General features: G+C 43.2%; 3 protein-coding genes across 7 annotated transcripts; all 3 read left to right on the plus strand.

Annotated features, from left to right (window-relative positions):
• Positions 1-52: 52 nt before the first annotated feature.
• On the plus strand, positions 53-8,580 carry gdpd3a (glycerophosphodiester phosphodiesterase domain containing 3a). 5 transcript variants are annotated; one of them, XM_058050069.1, is made up of 10 exons: positions 53-1,763; positions 1,852-1,894; positions 3,015-3,150; positions 4,553-4,598; positions 4,694-4,812; positions 5,082-5,171; positions 5,254-5,387; positions 5,479-5,538; positions 6,278-6,329; positions 7,831-8,580. In XM_058050069.1, exons 1-10 carry the CDS (start codon positions 1,625-1,627, stop codon positions 7,957-7,959), a joined length of 948 nt encoding a protein of 315 aa, XP_057906052.1. In that variant the 5' UTR covers positions 53-1,624; the 3' UTR covers positions 7,960-8,580. The 5 variants fall into 5 exon arrangements, with proteins under 5 accessions (XP_057906052.1, XP_057906048.1, XP_057906050.1 ...); XM_058050065.1 differs by lacking the exon at positions 7,831-8,580 and having other exon boundaries at positions 5,254-5,538; positions 6,278-7,187; XM_058050067.1 differs by lacking the exons at positions 4,694-4,812; positions 7,831-8,580 and having other exon boundaries at positions 6,278-7,187.
• A 219-nt stretch (positions 8,581-8,799) lies between these two features.
• On the plus strand, positions 8,800-13,357 carry ypel3 (yippee-like 3). Its single transcript, XM_058050116.1, has 5 exons — positions 8,800-9,085; positions 9,817-9,935; positions 10,520-10,563; positions 10,998-11,106; positions 12,251-13,357. The coding sequence occupies exons 2-5, from the start codon at positions 9,819-9,821 to the stop codon at positions 12,338-12,340; spliced, it is 360 nt and encodes a 119-aa protein (XP_057906099.1). The 5' UTR covers positions 8,800-9,085; positions 9,817-9,818; the 3' UTR covers positions 12,341-13,357.
• Positions 13,358-13,988: 631 nt separating this feature from the next.
• On the plus strand, positions 13,989-18,496 carry atp6v0ca (ATPase H+ transporting V0 subunit ca). Its single transcript, XM_058050114.1, has 3 exons — positions 13,989-14,223; positions 15,597-15,780; positions 17,389-18,496. Exons 1-3 carry the CDS (start codon positions 14,148-14,150, stop codon positions 17,591-17,593), a joined length of 465 nt encoding a protein of 154 aa, XP_057906097.1. The 5' UTR covers positions 13,989-14,147; the 3' UTR covers positions 17,594-18,496.
• The last annotated feature ends 294 nt before the right edge of the window (positions 18,497-18,790 follow it).

The following is an 18,790-nucleotide window of genomic DNA, read 5'->3' on the forward strand; positions in this document are numbered from 1 at the left end:
TCATTGTGATTAATTGGTTCCAGAAACAACAGTGTCAAAAAGTGCTTATGACATTTTTAATAATAACAAAAATATTATGTTTTGTTTTTTTTACATACTTTCTGCAACCCACTCCAAATGAAAGTCCTCTTAAAAACACTTGATGAATGATTCCGATTTGTTCCGTGTGTATTTCCAAACAGAACAATGGACCATGAGGTTCCTCCATAAAGTCGGCTTAAGCAAACTTGCTTTTCCTGCCGCACAGCTTTGCCGTCCTCCCTTTTTACGACACGTCTCAGCACGCCGCCGTCCTGCATCCCGGACATTCCCTGGCCTGGGAATGACGTGTTATCCCATTGTGGGGAATATGCTGGAAGTCTTACATTATTCTGCAGTGAATGGGGTGCTGTGTTGTGGTGAAAAGCGGCCGTGTTCCACGTCCCTGTGGCTTAGTGTTGGTTACATTCCAGCTTGGCGATGGAGTCATCCGTACGTTACTGCACCGTGCTGCGCTCTGCCGGCACGTCGCCGCCTTGCATACAACGATGAGTGAAGCTGCTGCAAGTGTTGACTTGACTCGAAAGCAGCGTTTAATAAATGTTCCCTTATATGTAAATTAATGAGTTGATGTAGAGCAGGGGTCGGGAACCTTTTTGGCTAAGAGAGCCATGAAGACCAGATATTATAAAATGTGTATCTGTGAGAGCCATATACATTTTTTTAAACATTGAATGCAATAAAATGTGTGCATTTTTATGTAAGACCAACAGTTTTAGATATAATGGGCTCTAATTACGTAGACCAGGCACACTACCCCACGCCAATGGGGTGTGGCCAGCACACTTTCGTGAGCAGCGCAGTGTCTAATAATAAATCAAATACTTGCTGCCATTAATGTAACTTCTGCTGCTGCATGGTTTTGCACCGTACTCAGTATATTTCATTCTTTTGGCCATCTTTGCCAGAAGGCTTGGTTCTGCAGCTTTAGCTAGGTGACTATTTGACTAAAGGAGGAAAGTTTATATTTACATGTTGACATCTCAATGACCGAGGTAGACTACAGCATTACCCAGTAATAATCAAGTTTTGGTGTTTGACCTGGAAAATATCATCAGGAAAGATAGATATGGTCGGCCGTATTGCAGTAGAAAATAGATGGACGGATTAAAATGCATAAGAAAGTTGTTGATTTTGAATATTTTTAACAGTGATTTCTGTGATGTTTACTTTAAAATGTTAGCAAAAATACATTTTTATTGTGGTAAATGCTTGAGAGCCAGATACAGTCATCAAAAGAGCCCTACCTGGCTCCCGAGCCATAGGTTCCCTACCTCTGATGTAGAGGCACGATGGCACATACTAGGTGTGAAACGCAAACACAATCCAAAAGGAACATTGTTGTGTGGGGTTGGGCAGGGGCCAGCAAGGTGCAGGTGAGCTCCGGGTCAGCTGGTGCTTCATTAACTGGTTTTTACTGCTCGGCTGGCTGCTTGCAGAGGGAGCCAAACGCAGACATGGAGTAGGGACACCGTCAGTCCTACCTGTCTTTCAAGATTTTTGGCGGTAGATGAGGAGCAGGTTGGCCTTAAAAAGCTCACTAATTCCTAAGCGGGTTGCGAGTCCTAGTGGGTTCTAAAGGGCCATGAGCGGTTTTTGGTACCTTATGGTCCCGGCTTTGGGAGGGTACGCCGTCGCCTCGCTGTACCTGCTGAAGAAGCCACAGGTTCTCCACAGGAGGAAACGCACGGCCTTCCACTGCACACACATCTCCCACAGAGGAGGTAAGAGGGTGAAGACTTGTTTTTTTTTGGTTGGGGGGGCGTTATATTATTTGAAATGTGTTGATGTAACCACTTTCTCTCTCACCAGGATGTGGCGAGAGGATAGAAAGCACGATGGAGGCGTTCACTCAGTGAGTATTGCTGAATGGAAGGCGGCCATATTACTCATTGTGTAATTAAATAATTAAATACAGGCGCGGGAACGCTAATATGGATTACTACCGATAGTACTGTATAAGTACTGATAAGGTACTTAATTTAATTTAGTTTAATTTGTCAGTCAGACTAGGTAGGACAGCTCTTGTTTAGTTCATGCTCAAAGACTAGGTAGGACAGCTCTGGTCTAGTTCATGCTCAAAGACTAGCTAGGACAGCTCTAGTCTAGTTCATGCTCAAAGACTAGGTAGGACAGCTCCAGTCTAGTCCATGCTCAAAAACTAGGTGGGACACACTAGTCAGACTAGATAGGACAGCTCTCGTTTAGTTCATGCTCAAGGACTAGGTGGGACGGCTCTAGTCTAGTTCATGCTCAAAGACTAGGTGGGATGGCTCTAGTGTAGTTCATGCTCAAAGACTAGGTGGGATGGCTCTAGTGTAGTTCATGCTCAAAGACTAGGTAGGACAGCTCTAGTCTAGTTCATGTCAAAGACTAGTTAGGATGGCTCTAGTCTAGTTCATGCTCAAAGACTAGTTAGGACGGCTCTAGTCTAGTTCATGCTCAAAGACTAGGTAGGACAGCTCTAGTCTAGTTCATGTCAAAGACTAGTTAGGATGGCTCTAGTCTAGTTCATGCTCAAAGACTAGGTAGGACAGCTCTAGTCTAGTTCATGCTCAAAGACTAGGTAGGACGGCTCTAGTCTAGTTCATGTCAAAGACTAGATAGGACGGCTCTAGTCTAGTTCATGTCAAAGACTAGGACGGCTCTAGTCTAGTTCATGCTCAAAGACTAGGTAGGACAGCTCTAGTCTAGTTCATGTCAAAGACTAGTTAGGACGGCTCTAGTCTAGTTCATGCTCAAAGACTAGGTAGGACAGCTCTAGTCTAGTTCATGCTCAAAGACTAGATAGGACGGCTCTAGTCTAGTTCATGTCAAAGACTAGTTAGGACAGCTCTAGTCTAGTTCTTGCTCAAAGACTAGTTAGGATGGCTCCAGTCTAGTCAATGCTCAAAGACTAGGTAGAACACCCCCCCAGCCTACAGAGCCTAGAGTGCATGTAAAGTCATGTGACCACTTCCACGGTTTTCCCGCAGCGCGGTCAAGCAGGGAACGGAGATGCTGGAACTGGACTGTCACATGACACACGACGGGCATGTGGTGGTGTCACATGATGAGAATCTCCTGAGGCAGACGGGACATGACGTCACCATCTCCTCACTCAGACTACAGGTGGGAGGGGGCAATGAAGTACCGTCAGGTCAAAGGTCGACACAGGAACCTTGGTTAGCGTTTGTTAGCGGTTGCCATTTTGTTGGCAAGCTAGGGATGCTAACGTAGACGTTTATGATGCAGATGATTAGGAAAACAGCTGGACTTACGCAGCGTGTTAATAACACGACAAGATGGCCGCCTTATGGAAAATGTACACAAACCGAGACTGTATTTTATCCACATTAACCGAAAAATAAGCTAACATTGTCAAACGCTAACCAAGGTTCCACTGTACGTACAACGCTACAAGGAAATGTGCTCTAGTCTAATTGTAGTTCTAATCCAAACGTACACTCAGCTGCGGTCGACTCCGTGTGGCTTTTAAAAAGACGATAATGCTGACGTTTGAGTCGTCACCACCAAATATGGCGTAGACGTCACACCGCACGTCGGCCATTCTGGTTTGCAGTGGCCATGATGGCCAAAAACCAAAAAAAAATCCTCCTCTGGACTTTGACCAAAATGAGGCCAAAATCAAAGCATGGCTCCTTGGCAGATGATGGATGATGAATGATTGGAAGGATTTGGGGCGGCACGGTGGTCTAGGGGTTAGCGCACAGACCTCACAGCTAGGAGACCAGGGTTCAATTCCACCCTCGGCCATCTCTGTGTGGAGTTTGCATGTTTTCTCCCACATTCCAAAAACATGCTAGGTTAATTAGCCACTCCAAATTGTCCATAGGTATGAATGTGAGTGTGAATGGTTGTTTGTCTATATGTGCCCTGTGATTGGCTGGACACCAGTCCAGGGTGGACCCAGCTTCTCGCCCCGAAGACAGCTGGGATAGGCTCCAGCACCCCCCGCAACCCTTGTGAGGATAAGCGGTTGAAAATGAGTAAATTAATGAGTTCTCCTCCTATTTTGTGTGGAAGTGGTAACTTTTTGGCTTCTAATTTTGTCTTTCCCCACCCTCGATCATTTCTGTATGGAGTTTGCATGTTTTCCCCGGGTACTCCGGTTTCCTCCCACATTCCAAAAACATGCTAGGTTAATTGGTGACTCCAAATTGTCCATAGGTATGAATGTGAGTGTGAATGGTTGTTTGTCACAGGTTGTTTTGTTGTATATGTGCCCTGTGATTGGCTGGCGACCAGTCTAGGGTGTACCCCGCCTTACGCCCGAAGACAGCTGGGATAGGCTGTCTTCGTGAGGAAAAGCGGTAGAAAATGAATGAATGGAAGGATTTGGGGCTGTCCCTTGGGATGTGGGAGGAGCCTTTGCTGAACCTGAACTGGGCTCCCTAATGTCAGACTTAGTAATAATTGGTGTGTTTTTATATGCCATAAGGCGGTGGACGTAAACCTTGCTGTACGCGGCAACGTGAGCGTTCCTCACATTCCATGTTCTCTATTTTGACAGGATTTACCTTTGTACAAGGACAGGCTGGAGGTGACGTTTAACGCAGGTGAGACGGGCCTTCCTCGTTTATCATTCACAAATGGTAACGTGGGTGTGTGTGGGTGTGTGTGTGTGTGTGTGTGTGTGTGTGATGTCCACCAGGTCACTACAGCAGCGGCGCAGACAGGAAGTTTGCTTTGCTGGAGGATTTGTTCAGAAAATTCCCAGAGATTCCGATCAGCATTGAGATTAAAGAGAACAACAACCAGCTGATCGAAAAGGCAACACACATATACACACATATACACACATACACACACGGTATCTATCTTCATGTACATTAGTTTGTATGGTCAGGATCTTCTGCAAAGTAAAGCACACATGCTTCATTGTAAGGCGACTTGAACCTTGATAGACCTCTAGAACTACCAAGTCCGTTCTTCATCTGGGCTGGACCATCATTTACACTTCTTTGATGTTTTCACAAGCAATATAATATAATAATATTATCATAACTTGCAATCTTGAAGCCTGACGGTGTGTGTTGTAGGTATCCGCGCTGGTCAAACGCTACCACCGGGAGGAGATCACCGTGTGGGCGTCAGCCAACTCTGCAATCCTGACCAAGTGCCGCCAAACGGTGACTAGACGACTAACTGGGCTCCCATCGTCCTGTGATCCGCGACGGAGCGTCCATCTTGACGTCTTCTTTGCGCTTCCAGAACGGAGCCATGCCGTACAGCTTCTCCATCTACCGAGGCGTGCTGCTTCTTCTCTTCTTCTACAGCGGCCTGCTGCCCTTTGTGCCGCTGGGAGAGAGCCTACTGCAGTTCTACCTGCCCCGCATATTCAACAGGTGTGCCGGACTCGCTGTGGAACTCCACATTCGTGTACTTTTGGTGGAATATTGCATTCAATTGAAGTGTCTTTCTCTTTTTTGTGAGCAGGACGTTTATTCCCGAGAACACGTTTCTGAGGAACAGAATGGTCGTCTTTTTAATAGAAAAGTGAGACTGCTCTTTTTTTGGAATCAAAACAAAACATCAATCATCATTCAAACAGCAAAGAAAGCTAATGATAATACCATATATGTCATAAAAGCATACAGAATTCATGAAGTAAAGGAAACTTAACTAATATCACTTAAATAACACAATTTTATATTTCCAAATACAGTGAAACCTCATTTTTTCTTTTGACCAAAACAGAAATATATACATAAACAAAGCAATTTGTCTGACAATAAATGTGAACAAAAAACACATTTTCCAGGATACAGTTATAATTTTACATACCAAAAACAATGTGAAATAATTATAAATGACTAATGAAATTCATAAATCAATATTTAACATCATTTTTATATTTATTGGAGGCTTTTGCTGTCTAAAAATCCATGTTCGCGCTAGCAATTAGCATTAGCAATCTTACATGGTGATTTCAAACAACTCCAAATATTACAATTAAGGAGGTAACTAAGCTGCGTATACGTTCCACTTAAAGAACATAAAATACTTAAAGTCAAGCACTACATACAGGAATGGCACCTTCAATATCTCAATAGCATTTTTTATGTTATGTTATGTTATGTGCAATTGTGATTGCATAAAAAATTGTCATAAGAGAGCGTTTTGATAAACTCCCCCCGAAGTAGCAACACACATAGATTGTTACAAAATGAAGTAATGCGTCTGTACTTTATGAATGCCATTTTTGCAATACTTATCAGAATATATTTCATCCTAGAATAACTATGAGGAAAAGTCTCTTCAAACATCTTGCAGCTCGTGGAATCCAGGTATGATTCTATTTCTTTTTATTATTATTCATTCATTCATTTTCTACCGCTTATCCTCGCGGGGGTTGTGGGGGGTGCTGGAGCCTATCCCAGCTGTCTACGGGCGAGAGGCGGGGTACACCCTGGACTGGTGGCCAGCCAATCACAGGGCACATATAGACAGACAACCATTCACACTCACATTCATACCTATGGACAATTTGGAGTGGCTAATTAACCTAGCATGTTTTTGGAATGTGGGAGGAAACCGGAGTACCCGGGGAAAACATGCAAACTCCATACAGAAATGATCGAGGGTGGGGAAAGGCAAAATTAGAAGCCAAAAAGTTACCACTTCCACACAAAATAGGAGGAGAACTCATTAATTTATTCATTTTCAACCGCTTATCCTCACGAGGGTTGCGGGGGGTGCTGGAGCCTATCCCAGCTGTCTTCGGGGCGAGAAGCGGGGTCCACCCTGGACTGGTGTCCAGCCAATCACAGGGCACATATAGACAAACAACCATTCACACTCACATTCATACCTGTGGACAATTTGGAGTGGACAATTAACCTAGCATGTTTTTGGAATGTGGGAGGAAACCGGAGTACCCGAGGAAAACATGCAAACTCCATACAGAAATGATCGAGGGTGGGGAAAGACAAAATTAGAAGCCAAAAAGTTACCACTTCCACACAAAATAGGAGGAGAACTCATTAATTTATTCATTTTCAACCGCTTATCCTCACGAGGGTTGCGGGGGGTGCTGGAGCCTATCCCAGCTGTCTTCGGGGCGAGAAGCTGGGTCCACCCTGGACTGGTGTCCAGCCAATCACAGGGCACATATAGACAAACAACCATTCACACTCACATTCATACCTATGGACAATTTGGAGTGGACAATTAACCTAGCATGTTTTTGGAATGGGGGAGGAAACCCACGCATGCACAGGGAGAACATGCAAACTCCACACAGAGATGGCCGAGGGTGGGATTGAACTCGGGTCTCCTAGCTGTGAGGTCTGTTCGCTAACCACTCGTCCACCGTACAGCCCTATTATTATTATTATTATTATTATTATTATTATTATTATTCTGTTGTTTTTCTTCTGCACAGACACAAACTAAAAACCAACCTTAGAAATAAACTACATTAAAAATGCAAAGTACACACACACACACACACACACACACACAACCACAGCGAGAGTTTTGACATCTCTGATGTGAGTAATCTCTGCAGGGATGAGCTCACCCCCGCCATGAGGCCATGAGTGGCCACCTCATCGCTTTAGTGTGAAAACATTCGCAGCAAATGCCATCATCTCATTAGCCGCACGCAGGATTGAGATTCCTTTAGGAGAATAACATCATGCTTAGCTAAATACGAGTACTTGCACCAAATCCATCGGCGCTTCCATGAAGGATCCAGTTATCCAGTTACAACGACTATACGTGTACGAATCCATCGGATAGATAGAAGACGCTACATCGCTCAGTTTCTGATATATGTGATTGCAGGTGCATTTGTTTGTGTGCAATAAAGAGGAAGACATAAGGGCGGCGTTAGAAGTGGGGGCCACGGGGGTGATGAGTGACTACCCCTCTCTTCTGTCAAGCGTCCTCTGCAGAAACAAACGTCAGGAGTGACAAAGTAACAAATCCTGCCGTATGTCCATTTCCACGCTGGCCACCTCCAATCTTTCAATCTTGCTGGATGATGTCACCTGACAGAATTATCTTTTACGGAATAATATAACAAATAATTACATGTAAATAAAAGGGAACACAAATGAGTCTTTTTTTCATGCCACGGGCAAAGTCCGCCCACACTGCTGTGGTACTAATCAAACTGTCTCGGTAGAGAACAAAGGCTGTATTTTTCTGACCCGATTAGCTACGCCTTGCAATGTGGCAAGTGGGTTAATGGAATATGACTGGGACCATTGCAGGGCCGCGTCATTGGGCCTGTGGTTTTAAATTATACAATGATGCTTTACAAATTGCAATAAGTTAGTCAGGAAATTGATTTGTGGTGTGTGTCACTGGAAATGAAGCCTGCAAAGAATGACAAGTCAATAATAATAAGTGACATAAAAGCAAAGTTTGTGTGCACTTTACATTTAACCCTGCTCAACACATGACCTTGATGACAACAGAAAAAGTTCATCACAATTTTAAAGTATTTTAAAGCAATACTCAGCATGACGTGTAAAAGTATGTCATAAAGTAAATACTTCATACGAACGTGAGACCCGAATCCCCAAACGACAAGCCATAACCGAAGAGGTACTCGCTGTTTTGGGAACACTACTAAACCGTCCCACCGCAACAAGCTCACGTGAAGTAAAATTGGATTGGTTGACCCATATTCTAAACGTCCTTCCGCGGCTCCTATTGGTCGAGGCTTTTGTTTTGCCCTCCCACGCGGTTCAGACTTCCCCCCTCTGTTGTGTTTTCATAAACAAACCACATTTTTCCTCCCGCCGTGAGGCCGCTGTTCGCAAACCTGACAAGCTGCCAGCTTTGTCGAATTAATCGTTTTGTTTTTTTTTAAACGAAGAACTATATATTTGGGAAGATCTACAACGTTGTACCCAGCGACGTGTTGCAGAAAGAGAGGCTGTCTGGAGTCTTCATTGTCCGAGACGTTAACGCGTGGTCGACTGCTTCATCGACCCTTTCTGACCGCCTCGTCCCGATTTATCGGCTCTTTCTTTGACACTTTTTAATTTGCCCACCGTGTGTAGGCTGGGAAGAGTCCTGCCGTCGGGAGGTAAGTGGCTAGAAGCTGCAGTGCGCATTAGAGCTGCTGCATTGTTGTGACAGGGCACAGCTAGCCGACCTGCTAGCACACAAGCTAGGTGGAAATCCGATCAGGTTACCGGAGACCCGGTGGGGCGATATCATTTTACTAAATTTATCTGGGTTATTCCTTGCATTAGTAATCGAGTAGGCTGCTTGTAGTTTAGAAAATATATTTTGTGTGTACTGAAGGCATGACGAACATGTCCGAACATATCTCTTGTGTTTGGCCATACTTTATGGGTGTTCAAAGTGTGGCCCGCGGGTCCCATATAATTATCATATGGCAGTAATGTGATTACTGAGGGTAGTTTGGTGTAAATAAATTCCCCACCTTATTTTTCATCATTTAATTGGGATAATTATATTTTGGCCCTCAGCTCGGTTTTTGTTGCCCCCTGCACATTTTAAAAATATGATTAATTCATTATTAGATTACCTGTGACCCTTTATGATGACAAGAGTTATAGAATATTAGGTTATAGGACAGATAGATTGATTTTTAGCATTTTACTGTGGCCAACGGGGGCCAACGCTCCAAATAATCCAATGTAAAACACCATAAAACATGTGAAAAATGCTAAAAACACACATAACCACCCAAAACAAATGTCATGAGAGAAATGCTGGCAACTTGGCGGGCCAAAACGAAATACAGCCAGCATGGAACGGGACTAAAGGAGCATCTCTTTCCCTCCTCAGCTATGGTGAAGCTGACGAAAGCCAAGACGTTCCAGGCTTACCTGGACTCCTGCCATCGCCGCTACAGCTGTGTTCACTGCCGCGCCCATCTGGCCAACCATGATGATCTTATCTCCAAGGTCAGCTGCCACCCTTTTGTTGTATTTATCTCTTCACGTGGCTCACAGGGATCCGGGCCAGTGCGGCGCTCTCTTATTGGTTGTTTTCATTGTTATAGAAGGATGGGAAAAGGCACACAATACTGTAATATAGTATTAATATTCTTTTCACAGCAAACATCTAACTGTAGGCCTATAGTAGCAGGATTAAAGAGAAATTTGATGCATGGACTGAGAAAGAAGCACATTACAGCACATTTTGGTTGTTTTTATTTCACACAGCGCCTAATAAAATGCAGGGACGATTAAAAAAACAACAATATTGAGTTGCGGTATGTGCGTATGAGGTGTGTGAAGAAGCATTATTTCACAGACAGTCCCATTATAGCGTGTGAGCGAGGGCAAACCGGTTAGCTCCAAATGTGGATGAGTTTCCTATATAAAAGCATCGGGTATGAACATTGTCACACATCCGCGCTCACCCAGATTAGTAGAAAGGGGAAACTGGTAGAACAAGACCGACACAAAACATGTCAAGGTTGAAAGATAGTCTGTAAATATGTTCATAATGATATTATTCATTTTGTATGCTTTGTGTCTCTCAGTCTTTCCAAGGAAGCCAAGGCCGAGCTTACCTCTTTAATTCTGTGTGAGTAATTTTGATTTCCATTTGACTTTGTGTTAAACAAATACTCACATGAACATCCATTTTGGTTCAAAGTTATCTGTCGTTAGGAGGTAACCTTTTATTTATCCAGCATGTTACTTTTGAATGAGTCCTGTTACAGCTCCCACAATTTCCCAGTATCAGACATGTTGACTCAAAGCTGATAGTCTACTGATAATTAGATTTGCTCTCGAGTGAACCTTGAAGTCAGGAGTTAGCCAAGCTCCTGCTGGGTTAGTAGGTCAGGACTAACGCTGGCTGTGACCTGGAGATGCAGTATGATAGTATGATAGCAACTGCACATAAATGTAGTTTCAGTATTTCATTTGTTGAACCCTGGAGTATCTCATCATTTCACCGTATCTCAAGCATGAGTGCATCATAAATTCTCCTCCCTTCTTGGGGTTTGTCTTCAGGGTGAACATCGGCTGTGGTCCTGCGGAGGAGAGGCTGCTGCTCACAGGACTTCATGCAGTGGCCGACATCTACTGTGAAAACTGTCATACCACTCTGGGCTGGAAATATGTAAGCATATCTACGGAAAATGGTCAAAGTAGTACATTAGAATATGTCTGTTCTTCACTTCCTTGATAATTGTTTTGGTTTGTTCGCACAGTGAACGAACAAAAAAACGGTAAAACATATAAACAGTAATCCCTGGTTTATAATTGGTTCCTTACCCAACTATGATCAGTGAATTCCTTATTTATAAATCAAATATTTCATGATTAGAGCATAGAAAACCTGTTTACACCCATTTAACATTATTGGAGCCCTCTAGACATGCAATAACATCCCTATAGTCATCTTTACACCCATGCTACCCAATATAGTAGATACAATAAGAGTAAATAAGCCATTTAAGATATAAATAATACTTGCTTGTGTGTGTTGGGACCTATTAGAGCCCTCTAGACATGCAATAGCAACCCTATAGTCATTTTTACACCCATGCTACCCAATATAGTAGATACAATAAGAGTAAATAAGCCATTTAAGATATAAATAATACTTGCTTGTGTGTGTTGGGACCTATTAGAGCCCTCTAGACATACAATAACAGCCCTATAGTCATCTTTGCACCCATATTACCCATTATAGTAGACACAATAAGAGTAAATAAGCCATTTAGGTTATAAATAATACTTGCTTGTGTGTGTTTTGACCTATTAGAGCCCTCTAGACATGCAATAACAGCCCTATAGTCATCTTTGCACCCATGTTACCCAATATAGTAGACACAATAAGAGTAAATAAGCCATTTAGGTTATAAATAATACTTGCTTGTGTGTGTTTTGACCTATTAGAGCCCTGTAGACATGCAATAACAGCCCTATAGTCATCTTCAGTGACGTTCAGTTTCATCTTTGTGCGGGTAATGGCCACAACTGTAGATTGTGTTTATTATTATGATTACTATGCCTTTTGTGCCATCATTTAAACCTGCATATTGAGCTAGCAAGCTTCTTGCTGTGTAGTCTGATCAGGTGTCACATGAGCACCAAAACCAGTATGACATTTTTAACCCAGTATGGCCAGATGGTCCGACAGCCCTCCCTCATGCACAGCACAGCAACATTGCTCAGCTTTCCGTAATTATTGGTCACAATAAAAAGCACAGGATGCATTGGAAATGACATAAGAGTGGAATGTTCTTGCTTATTTTCAGGAACAAGCCTTCGAACTGAGTCAGAAGTACAAGGAAGGGAAGTACATCATCGAGCTGTCCCACATGATAAAAGACAACGGCTGGGACTGAGAGGGACACATCCACAGCGTTCTCCATGACTTTCTTTTCAAAGTTGCATCCCCTCATCCTAGCAGGGTTCCAGTGTAGCTTCCTCATCCCGCATTCGAGCCGTCGCTGTGCCACACTTTCACTCTCTATACGGCTTTGCCACGAATAGCATGTGATGCCTTATCTTACTCATTTCTCCGTGTGTTTTCCAGCAGCCGCAACACATTTTCGGATTATGCGATCCCGGTGGCTAGTTGTGCTCGGGGCTTGGCGTGAATGAAGTGTTGGGTTTGTGTGCGGAAGAACTCCCAGGCACGTGTGTGCATATTGGAATTTTACGCGTGTGTTTTGAGAGATGAACCTCTTACCGGTGATCAATAAACAAGAGTTGCTAGGTGCGGGGGGGGAATAATGGTGACTTTCTTGCAGTGGCATTCGGGTTTCTTTCGACATAAATCTGGCCAAGATGCGTAGATAACACAAGCAAACCGAAATCATGACGAGCAGGGAGAGAGCTTATTTTTTTAAAGAATTCTGGACATTTCAGGTTTTATATAAAGCTTGCTGATAGTTTGCCACAAGCATAAAGGATGTTGAATTAGTAATGGTTATGACCATACAACTCATTTTAAAGCAGAACTACATTTTAGTGTGTGTGTGCGTGCATTCCGATCTGTGGGAAACTCGTAGATTATAAGACTTGGATTGTCAGTATTAGATACTTTTGTTGATATTTGATGATTCGGTTTTGTGTCCTCCCAAGACCTGAAGTTCAACTTTGTGTTTGCAGAGATGGTTTTCACCGCGCAATTAGGATATCCACTACTTGCTGTCATCCTGGAGATCTATCCTCTACGTGTTTGTGTATAGCGTAACAATGGGACGCCCTTACAGCTACATGTACTCAATCATATTGGAGCAATGTGTGATAGAATTATGTAGCATATTTATGGTGATTTTTATTATTATTATTGTGTGCTTCTTTTCATTAAAGTATAATTTTTACTTTTACTATTTCATTAAAATGCAGTGTCTGTAGTGTGTGGTACAGCTTTTTCCTGAGAAATTTGATGAGATCCCAATCATCTGTATTTAAATTAATTAGACCGTGTGTGGTGTACATAAAAATTACTTTACATAGAATGCATTGATCTGTTACACTCTTGTGAGTAATTAATTCATAGATTATCCTCAAAAAATGTCACATAGGACATTCTGGGACAAATACAATTTGAATTATTTCTTCATGGTGAAAATTTACGGCGTGTAATTCAATCACAAAGCTCTTCTAGGATGGGCATGCAGCTTTTAATCTGTTTTATGGCACTTTATGATTTATTTACAGTATTTTAGTAATGTCACTAATGATATGGAAAATATAACAAAAAAAATAAGTAATTAAAACACTTAATGTGCATTGCTGACTGAACTGCAGGTAATGCACTTGCAGCAGAATATACCACTGTCTAAATAGGGAAGAAAGACTTGAAATGACTCATAACACGGCTGTAATATGAGATGTCCATCAACATTACATCAGTGGTTTATTATTTTATAGAATTGTTTTACATCGCACGAAATTGTCGGTAAAATGTGGTGTTTTCATAAGTCAAGCACCCCCGAATCCGCGAGAAATGGTTCCTTCCGAGGTGGCTGATCATGTGACTTTTTCCGTTTCGCCATTTTCCCCTTCTGCACCGGTCCTCTAGCCTGCCGTAGCCTGTAGCCGCTCTCCGCGTTGAAACCTAGCCGAGGCTGACGGTGGTATAAAGGACAAGGACAAGATAACCTTCTCCCGTAGCTGCTTGGGCCTGTGAATAATCCGAAAATGTCGTCCGAGGAAAGCCCCGAGTACTCGCCTTTCTTCGCTGTGATGGGAGCCTCCGCGGCCATGGTGTTCAGCGGTAACTACAGCTACCTCTTCATTTGACATTCGCTGCGCTGGTTAGCTTAGCCTCTCGGAAATAGCGAGTCGGGGTAGATATTAGCAAAAACCGACCGTACGTGATGAGCTAAGAGCGGCCGAATGAGAGGTGCTTACGTGGATCACTGGGCGGGCTGTAACCGGCCTCGTCGAGCAGGCGAACGACCACCAGCTGATGCTAGCTGGGCTGTCATCCGTCGTAACGATCTTTGATGATGGCTGCCGCCTGGTGACGCAGAGGCCATGTTATAAATGTATATAGATGGACGAATCCCATTTAACACGTCTGTTTGTTGCTTGCAGCATCCCCAGTTGAAAATGAATATCAGGCATTATAAACTAGTCTGTTTGTGTTTTGATATTAACATGTCACAATGAGGGAGAACACAATCATCCATCCATCCACCCACCCATGAGGTACACCCAGTGTCACATTACAAGTGCACCCCATCATATCTTTTTATTACTTCTGATTTAATTCAACTCCTTGTGGTGCTTTGCGAGAGTACTGGCAGGTGGTCTTCAGTGGAATACTGCCATGTTTTGTTCTGGATTGGAGTAAATATACTCAAGGCCACAGCATTAGGTACACCTGCCCATATGCTGGAATGCAAGAACTCTTATCGGTCATTCATTTTCTATATCGCTTGTCTTTATTAGTGTCACTGAAGAGCTGGAGCCTATCCCAGCTGATATTAGGACAACCCGACCAACCCCGGACAACCACTCACATTCACACCCATTGACAAATTAAGCATCTCCACTTAATTTAACATGTATGTTTGAAACCACTCATCCAACGTACGGCCTGGAGTTTATCAAATACAAACTATTGTGTGGCAGTAAGTGATATTTTGGTACATAATTCAGCACAGTCAATATTACCACCACAATTCTCATTCAATACATTAAGTTTCCAGTAAGCAGAATAAACTGTCAAACAATTTAATAAAGTGTTTGGCCTTCATCTGCCATGAAAACCAACCTGGCATAAATGTCTTTTACAAGCACTAAGAGAAAGAGCGCATTAGTGGTGCTGCACGATGCACCCGTAAGACTTGGCTCCGTGTTTACTGTTCTTGTAATGCTCACATCCCATAATGAGATTTTTTTGTCTCACATCTTTCCGGAAAGTATGCAAATCATCCTATAATGTGGATTCTTGTCCATGGCATATTTTAAATCCAGTAAATATGTTTATAAAATGATAAACAAAGCTGATAAGCCCAATAAACATTGACGTGATAAACATTTATGACACCACATGTGTGTTTGCGATCCATATTCATGTGATTGCTCTTTTATAAGAAGAGTATTGTAAGCTAACAGGTACCCCGCCTCTTTCTTCCGCAGCTCTAGGAGCGGCGTATGGAACGGCGAAGAGTGGCACGGGGATCGCCGCCATGTCTGTGATGCGGCCAGAGCTCATCATGAAGTCCATCATCCCTGTGGTCATGGCGGGTATCATTGCCATCTACGGGCTGGTGGTGGCCGTGCTCATAGCAAACAACATCTCGGAGAGGGTGACTCTCTACAAGTAAGCCTAAACTCGGACATCTTCGGCCGCGTGTGTTTCACACAGGAATGTTGCATACGGGCTGCACGGTGTAGGAGTGGTTAGTGCGCAGGTCATGCAGCTAGGAGACCCGAGTTCGATTCCAGCCTTGCCCTCGTCTGTGTGGAGTTTGCATGTTCTGTTGCATAAGTAGTAGCGTCCGTGCTCCCATGGTGTGGTTAAAAACCTAAGACATTAACAACATAACACAAATTGAATTAATGTAAGATGTGTTTGGGCTTTCTTTCCTCATTTGATAGTGACAGTTGAGACAGACAGGCATGCAAACGGGGTTTTGACATGGCCACACGCTTTACTGTGACATGGTGAGTCAAACTGCTTGAAATACACACGCGGCTTCATGCGGTCTGGAGTCCTTGCTGATAGCTTGGCAGTTTACAAGCGCACCATGATAATAGCCGAGAACGCACATTATCCTGATAAAATTGCAGCATTCTGCCCCGTGACGTTTTTTTGTTGTAAGTCATCAAATGACGCACGGAGGAAATGTCAGTCGGGGTAAATTATTTACACCGCAAGCAAGTCATCTATGCTTTATTTTATTTGGACAAAAGTATTACTTTGCCCTCAGCAATATTTCTTGGGATGACACGAATATTAAATTGCTTTTTAGATGGATATTTCCAAAATGATGCTGCACTGCAAAACATACACTGAGTGGTCGCAAGATTGCTCACATGTGTCCAATCTGATGAGATCCACTACAAGGCCGTATCATAACATCTGGATTTACCGAGATAGTGATGCTCACTTTTCATGTATTCACTTAATAATATTTATTTAAACTTTTAATATCCGTCCATTTTCAGTACCGCTTGTCCTGTGTAGTGTCACGGGTATGCTGGAGCCTATCCCAGTCCAGGTGGGATGCTCCCTGGACTGGTCACCAGTCGATGGCATGGCACTTTCAAAGAACCGTGATTGAGTGAAGCTGCCAAATTTGAAGTAGGAAGTGGCACGGGACTACAATGCAGCGTTTAACGTCAGTTGTGGCGTGTCTGTACGAGATGTGTTAAGAAGCAGAGTTATGATGTCATCTCCTCTGCAGCCTTGGAACGACAAGCTACATGGACACAAATAGACGACTATGGAAAACGCTGACATGCTTTTATTTCTAGGCTATCTTTGCACTGGCAATAATATACAATACGTTGACATAACGGGACCAATTTTTATAGACGGCTCGTCAACAACATACACGGGTTTGATTCTATTGTGGTAAAGTGGAGTTTTGGTTTGCAAACTACAGGCCCCGTAATTAAACATATTAACATAATGCCCCCAAACTGAGCATTATTGTCTTTGTAAAGGCAGAATTGATGATTGAGCTCTGGCATCTCGTAGGATTGTGCAGCTGCGCCTAATGTTTCGGCCGACGTGTGTCTGTCAACTGTCAGCCTCGCTTGCTCGCTTGTTCCAAACACTCGAGCAGCATAGCCTCCGCTTTGCCACCCTGCTGCCGGTCTGCTCTCTTTGTCGCTTTTAAGCCGACACGGAAGGCGCTACGTCGTTGTTTGGCTACGTTTTGCTTAATTTGTCATCTTGTGTTATTTGTCTTCCCTTCACCAGGAGCTTCCTGCATCTAGGAGCCGGTCTGAGCGTGGGCCTCAGCGGTCTGGCGGCCGGCTTCGCCATCGGCATTGTAGGAGACGCCGGCGTGAGAGGCACCGCCCAGCAGCCCCGCCTCTTCGTGGGCATGATCTTGATCCTGATCTTCGCCGAGGTGCTGGGGCTTTACGGCCTGATCGTGGCTCTCATCCTATCTACAAAATAAGCGTGTGCATCGGCACCATTTCATCCATTCCACGTCGAAGCAGCGAGAACAAATAGATTTTCACCAACTTCCATGACACCAAGAGGGCCTGACAGGATGGGATGGCAAGCAGAAGCGTGTTGCCCTTGGACCTGGCAGTTTAGTCATCAATAGTTGTGATCTGTCCAAATTGTTTAAAGCCATCCGGTTGTGTCAGGTGCGGTGTACAGAGCGGGCATGAAGATGTATTGGTTGTTGTGGGATGATGTGTGGACAGTCTGCCTGATTTTGTTGTCTGATCTTATCCTGTACAGTGGTCCAAGCGTCCCTCCACCCCTTGTAAATGTCGTAAATCGGTCTGTGATGTGAGTATCAACGTTCTTTGATTTTTCTCTTTTTCAATGGTGGTTTTGTCACTCTTATCCGACACTGCCGCGGAATCGTGCACATCAGTATTTTTATTTGACTTTCATGTTCTTTTTGGGGACCATTTTTGGAATCGCAGCAGCGAAGAGCTGTCGACATTTTTTTTTTTTTTGCTATTTATGGAAAGCTTTGAAGATTTTGACTTAATGAAACATGTCTAAATGGAATAATGTTTATGGAATACCCTATATACATGAAAATATATAAATTATCTGTGTATAGTTAGAGTAATTGCACTGTTGGTAATTGTTCTAAGTGCTTGAAATTCCTCTGGATGTAGTGTGATTTATTAATGGGGGATGTCCACATGTAGATATGCCGTTGAAAGTGTGTGCGTGACCCGAGTGCATCATGTGTGCAAGTGAATTTATGTTGACTATGGCATCCTCAGACACTTATCGTTAACCTGTAGTGCTGCTGTCTTGCTTTTGTTTGTTTTAAGATCACTGTTCAACTGTGCTTGTCGGATTTCCAAATAAAACTCATCATCCTCCAGAATATTAGGCTCAAGCTATTTCTCTTCCAAAAAACAAAACAAGCTTATATCATTTTAGTGCCAGTGCATTTCATTGGTTAGTTGAATTAAGAGAAAGAGAAATTGTATTTAGCGTCTTGTTAACCACTCGCCGAAGCAGAGCCGATTTTAATAATTTATTTGTGTAAAATTAATTTAAAAATTAATGCATTTTTGTTTTAGTGTTCCTGTTGAATTTTATTTTTACAATGTACAATGGGCCCCTGGGCTGCACTTTGGACACCATGCTGTAGGTGGTCAAGTTAGCCCTTCAAATT

Source organism: Doryrhamphus excisus, chromosome 15, assembly GCF_030265055.1.
Source record: "Doryrhamphus excisus isolate RoL2022-K1 chromosome 15, RoL_Dexc_1.0, whole genome shotgun sequence".
Lineage (NCBI taxonomy): Eukaryota > Metazoa > Chordata > Actinopteri > Syngnathiformes > Syngnathidae > Doryrhamphus > Doryrhamphus excisus.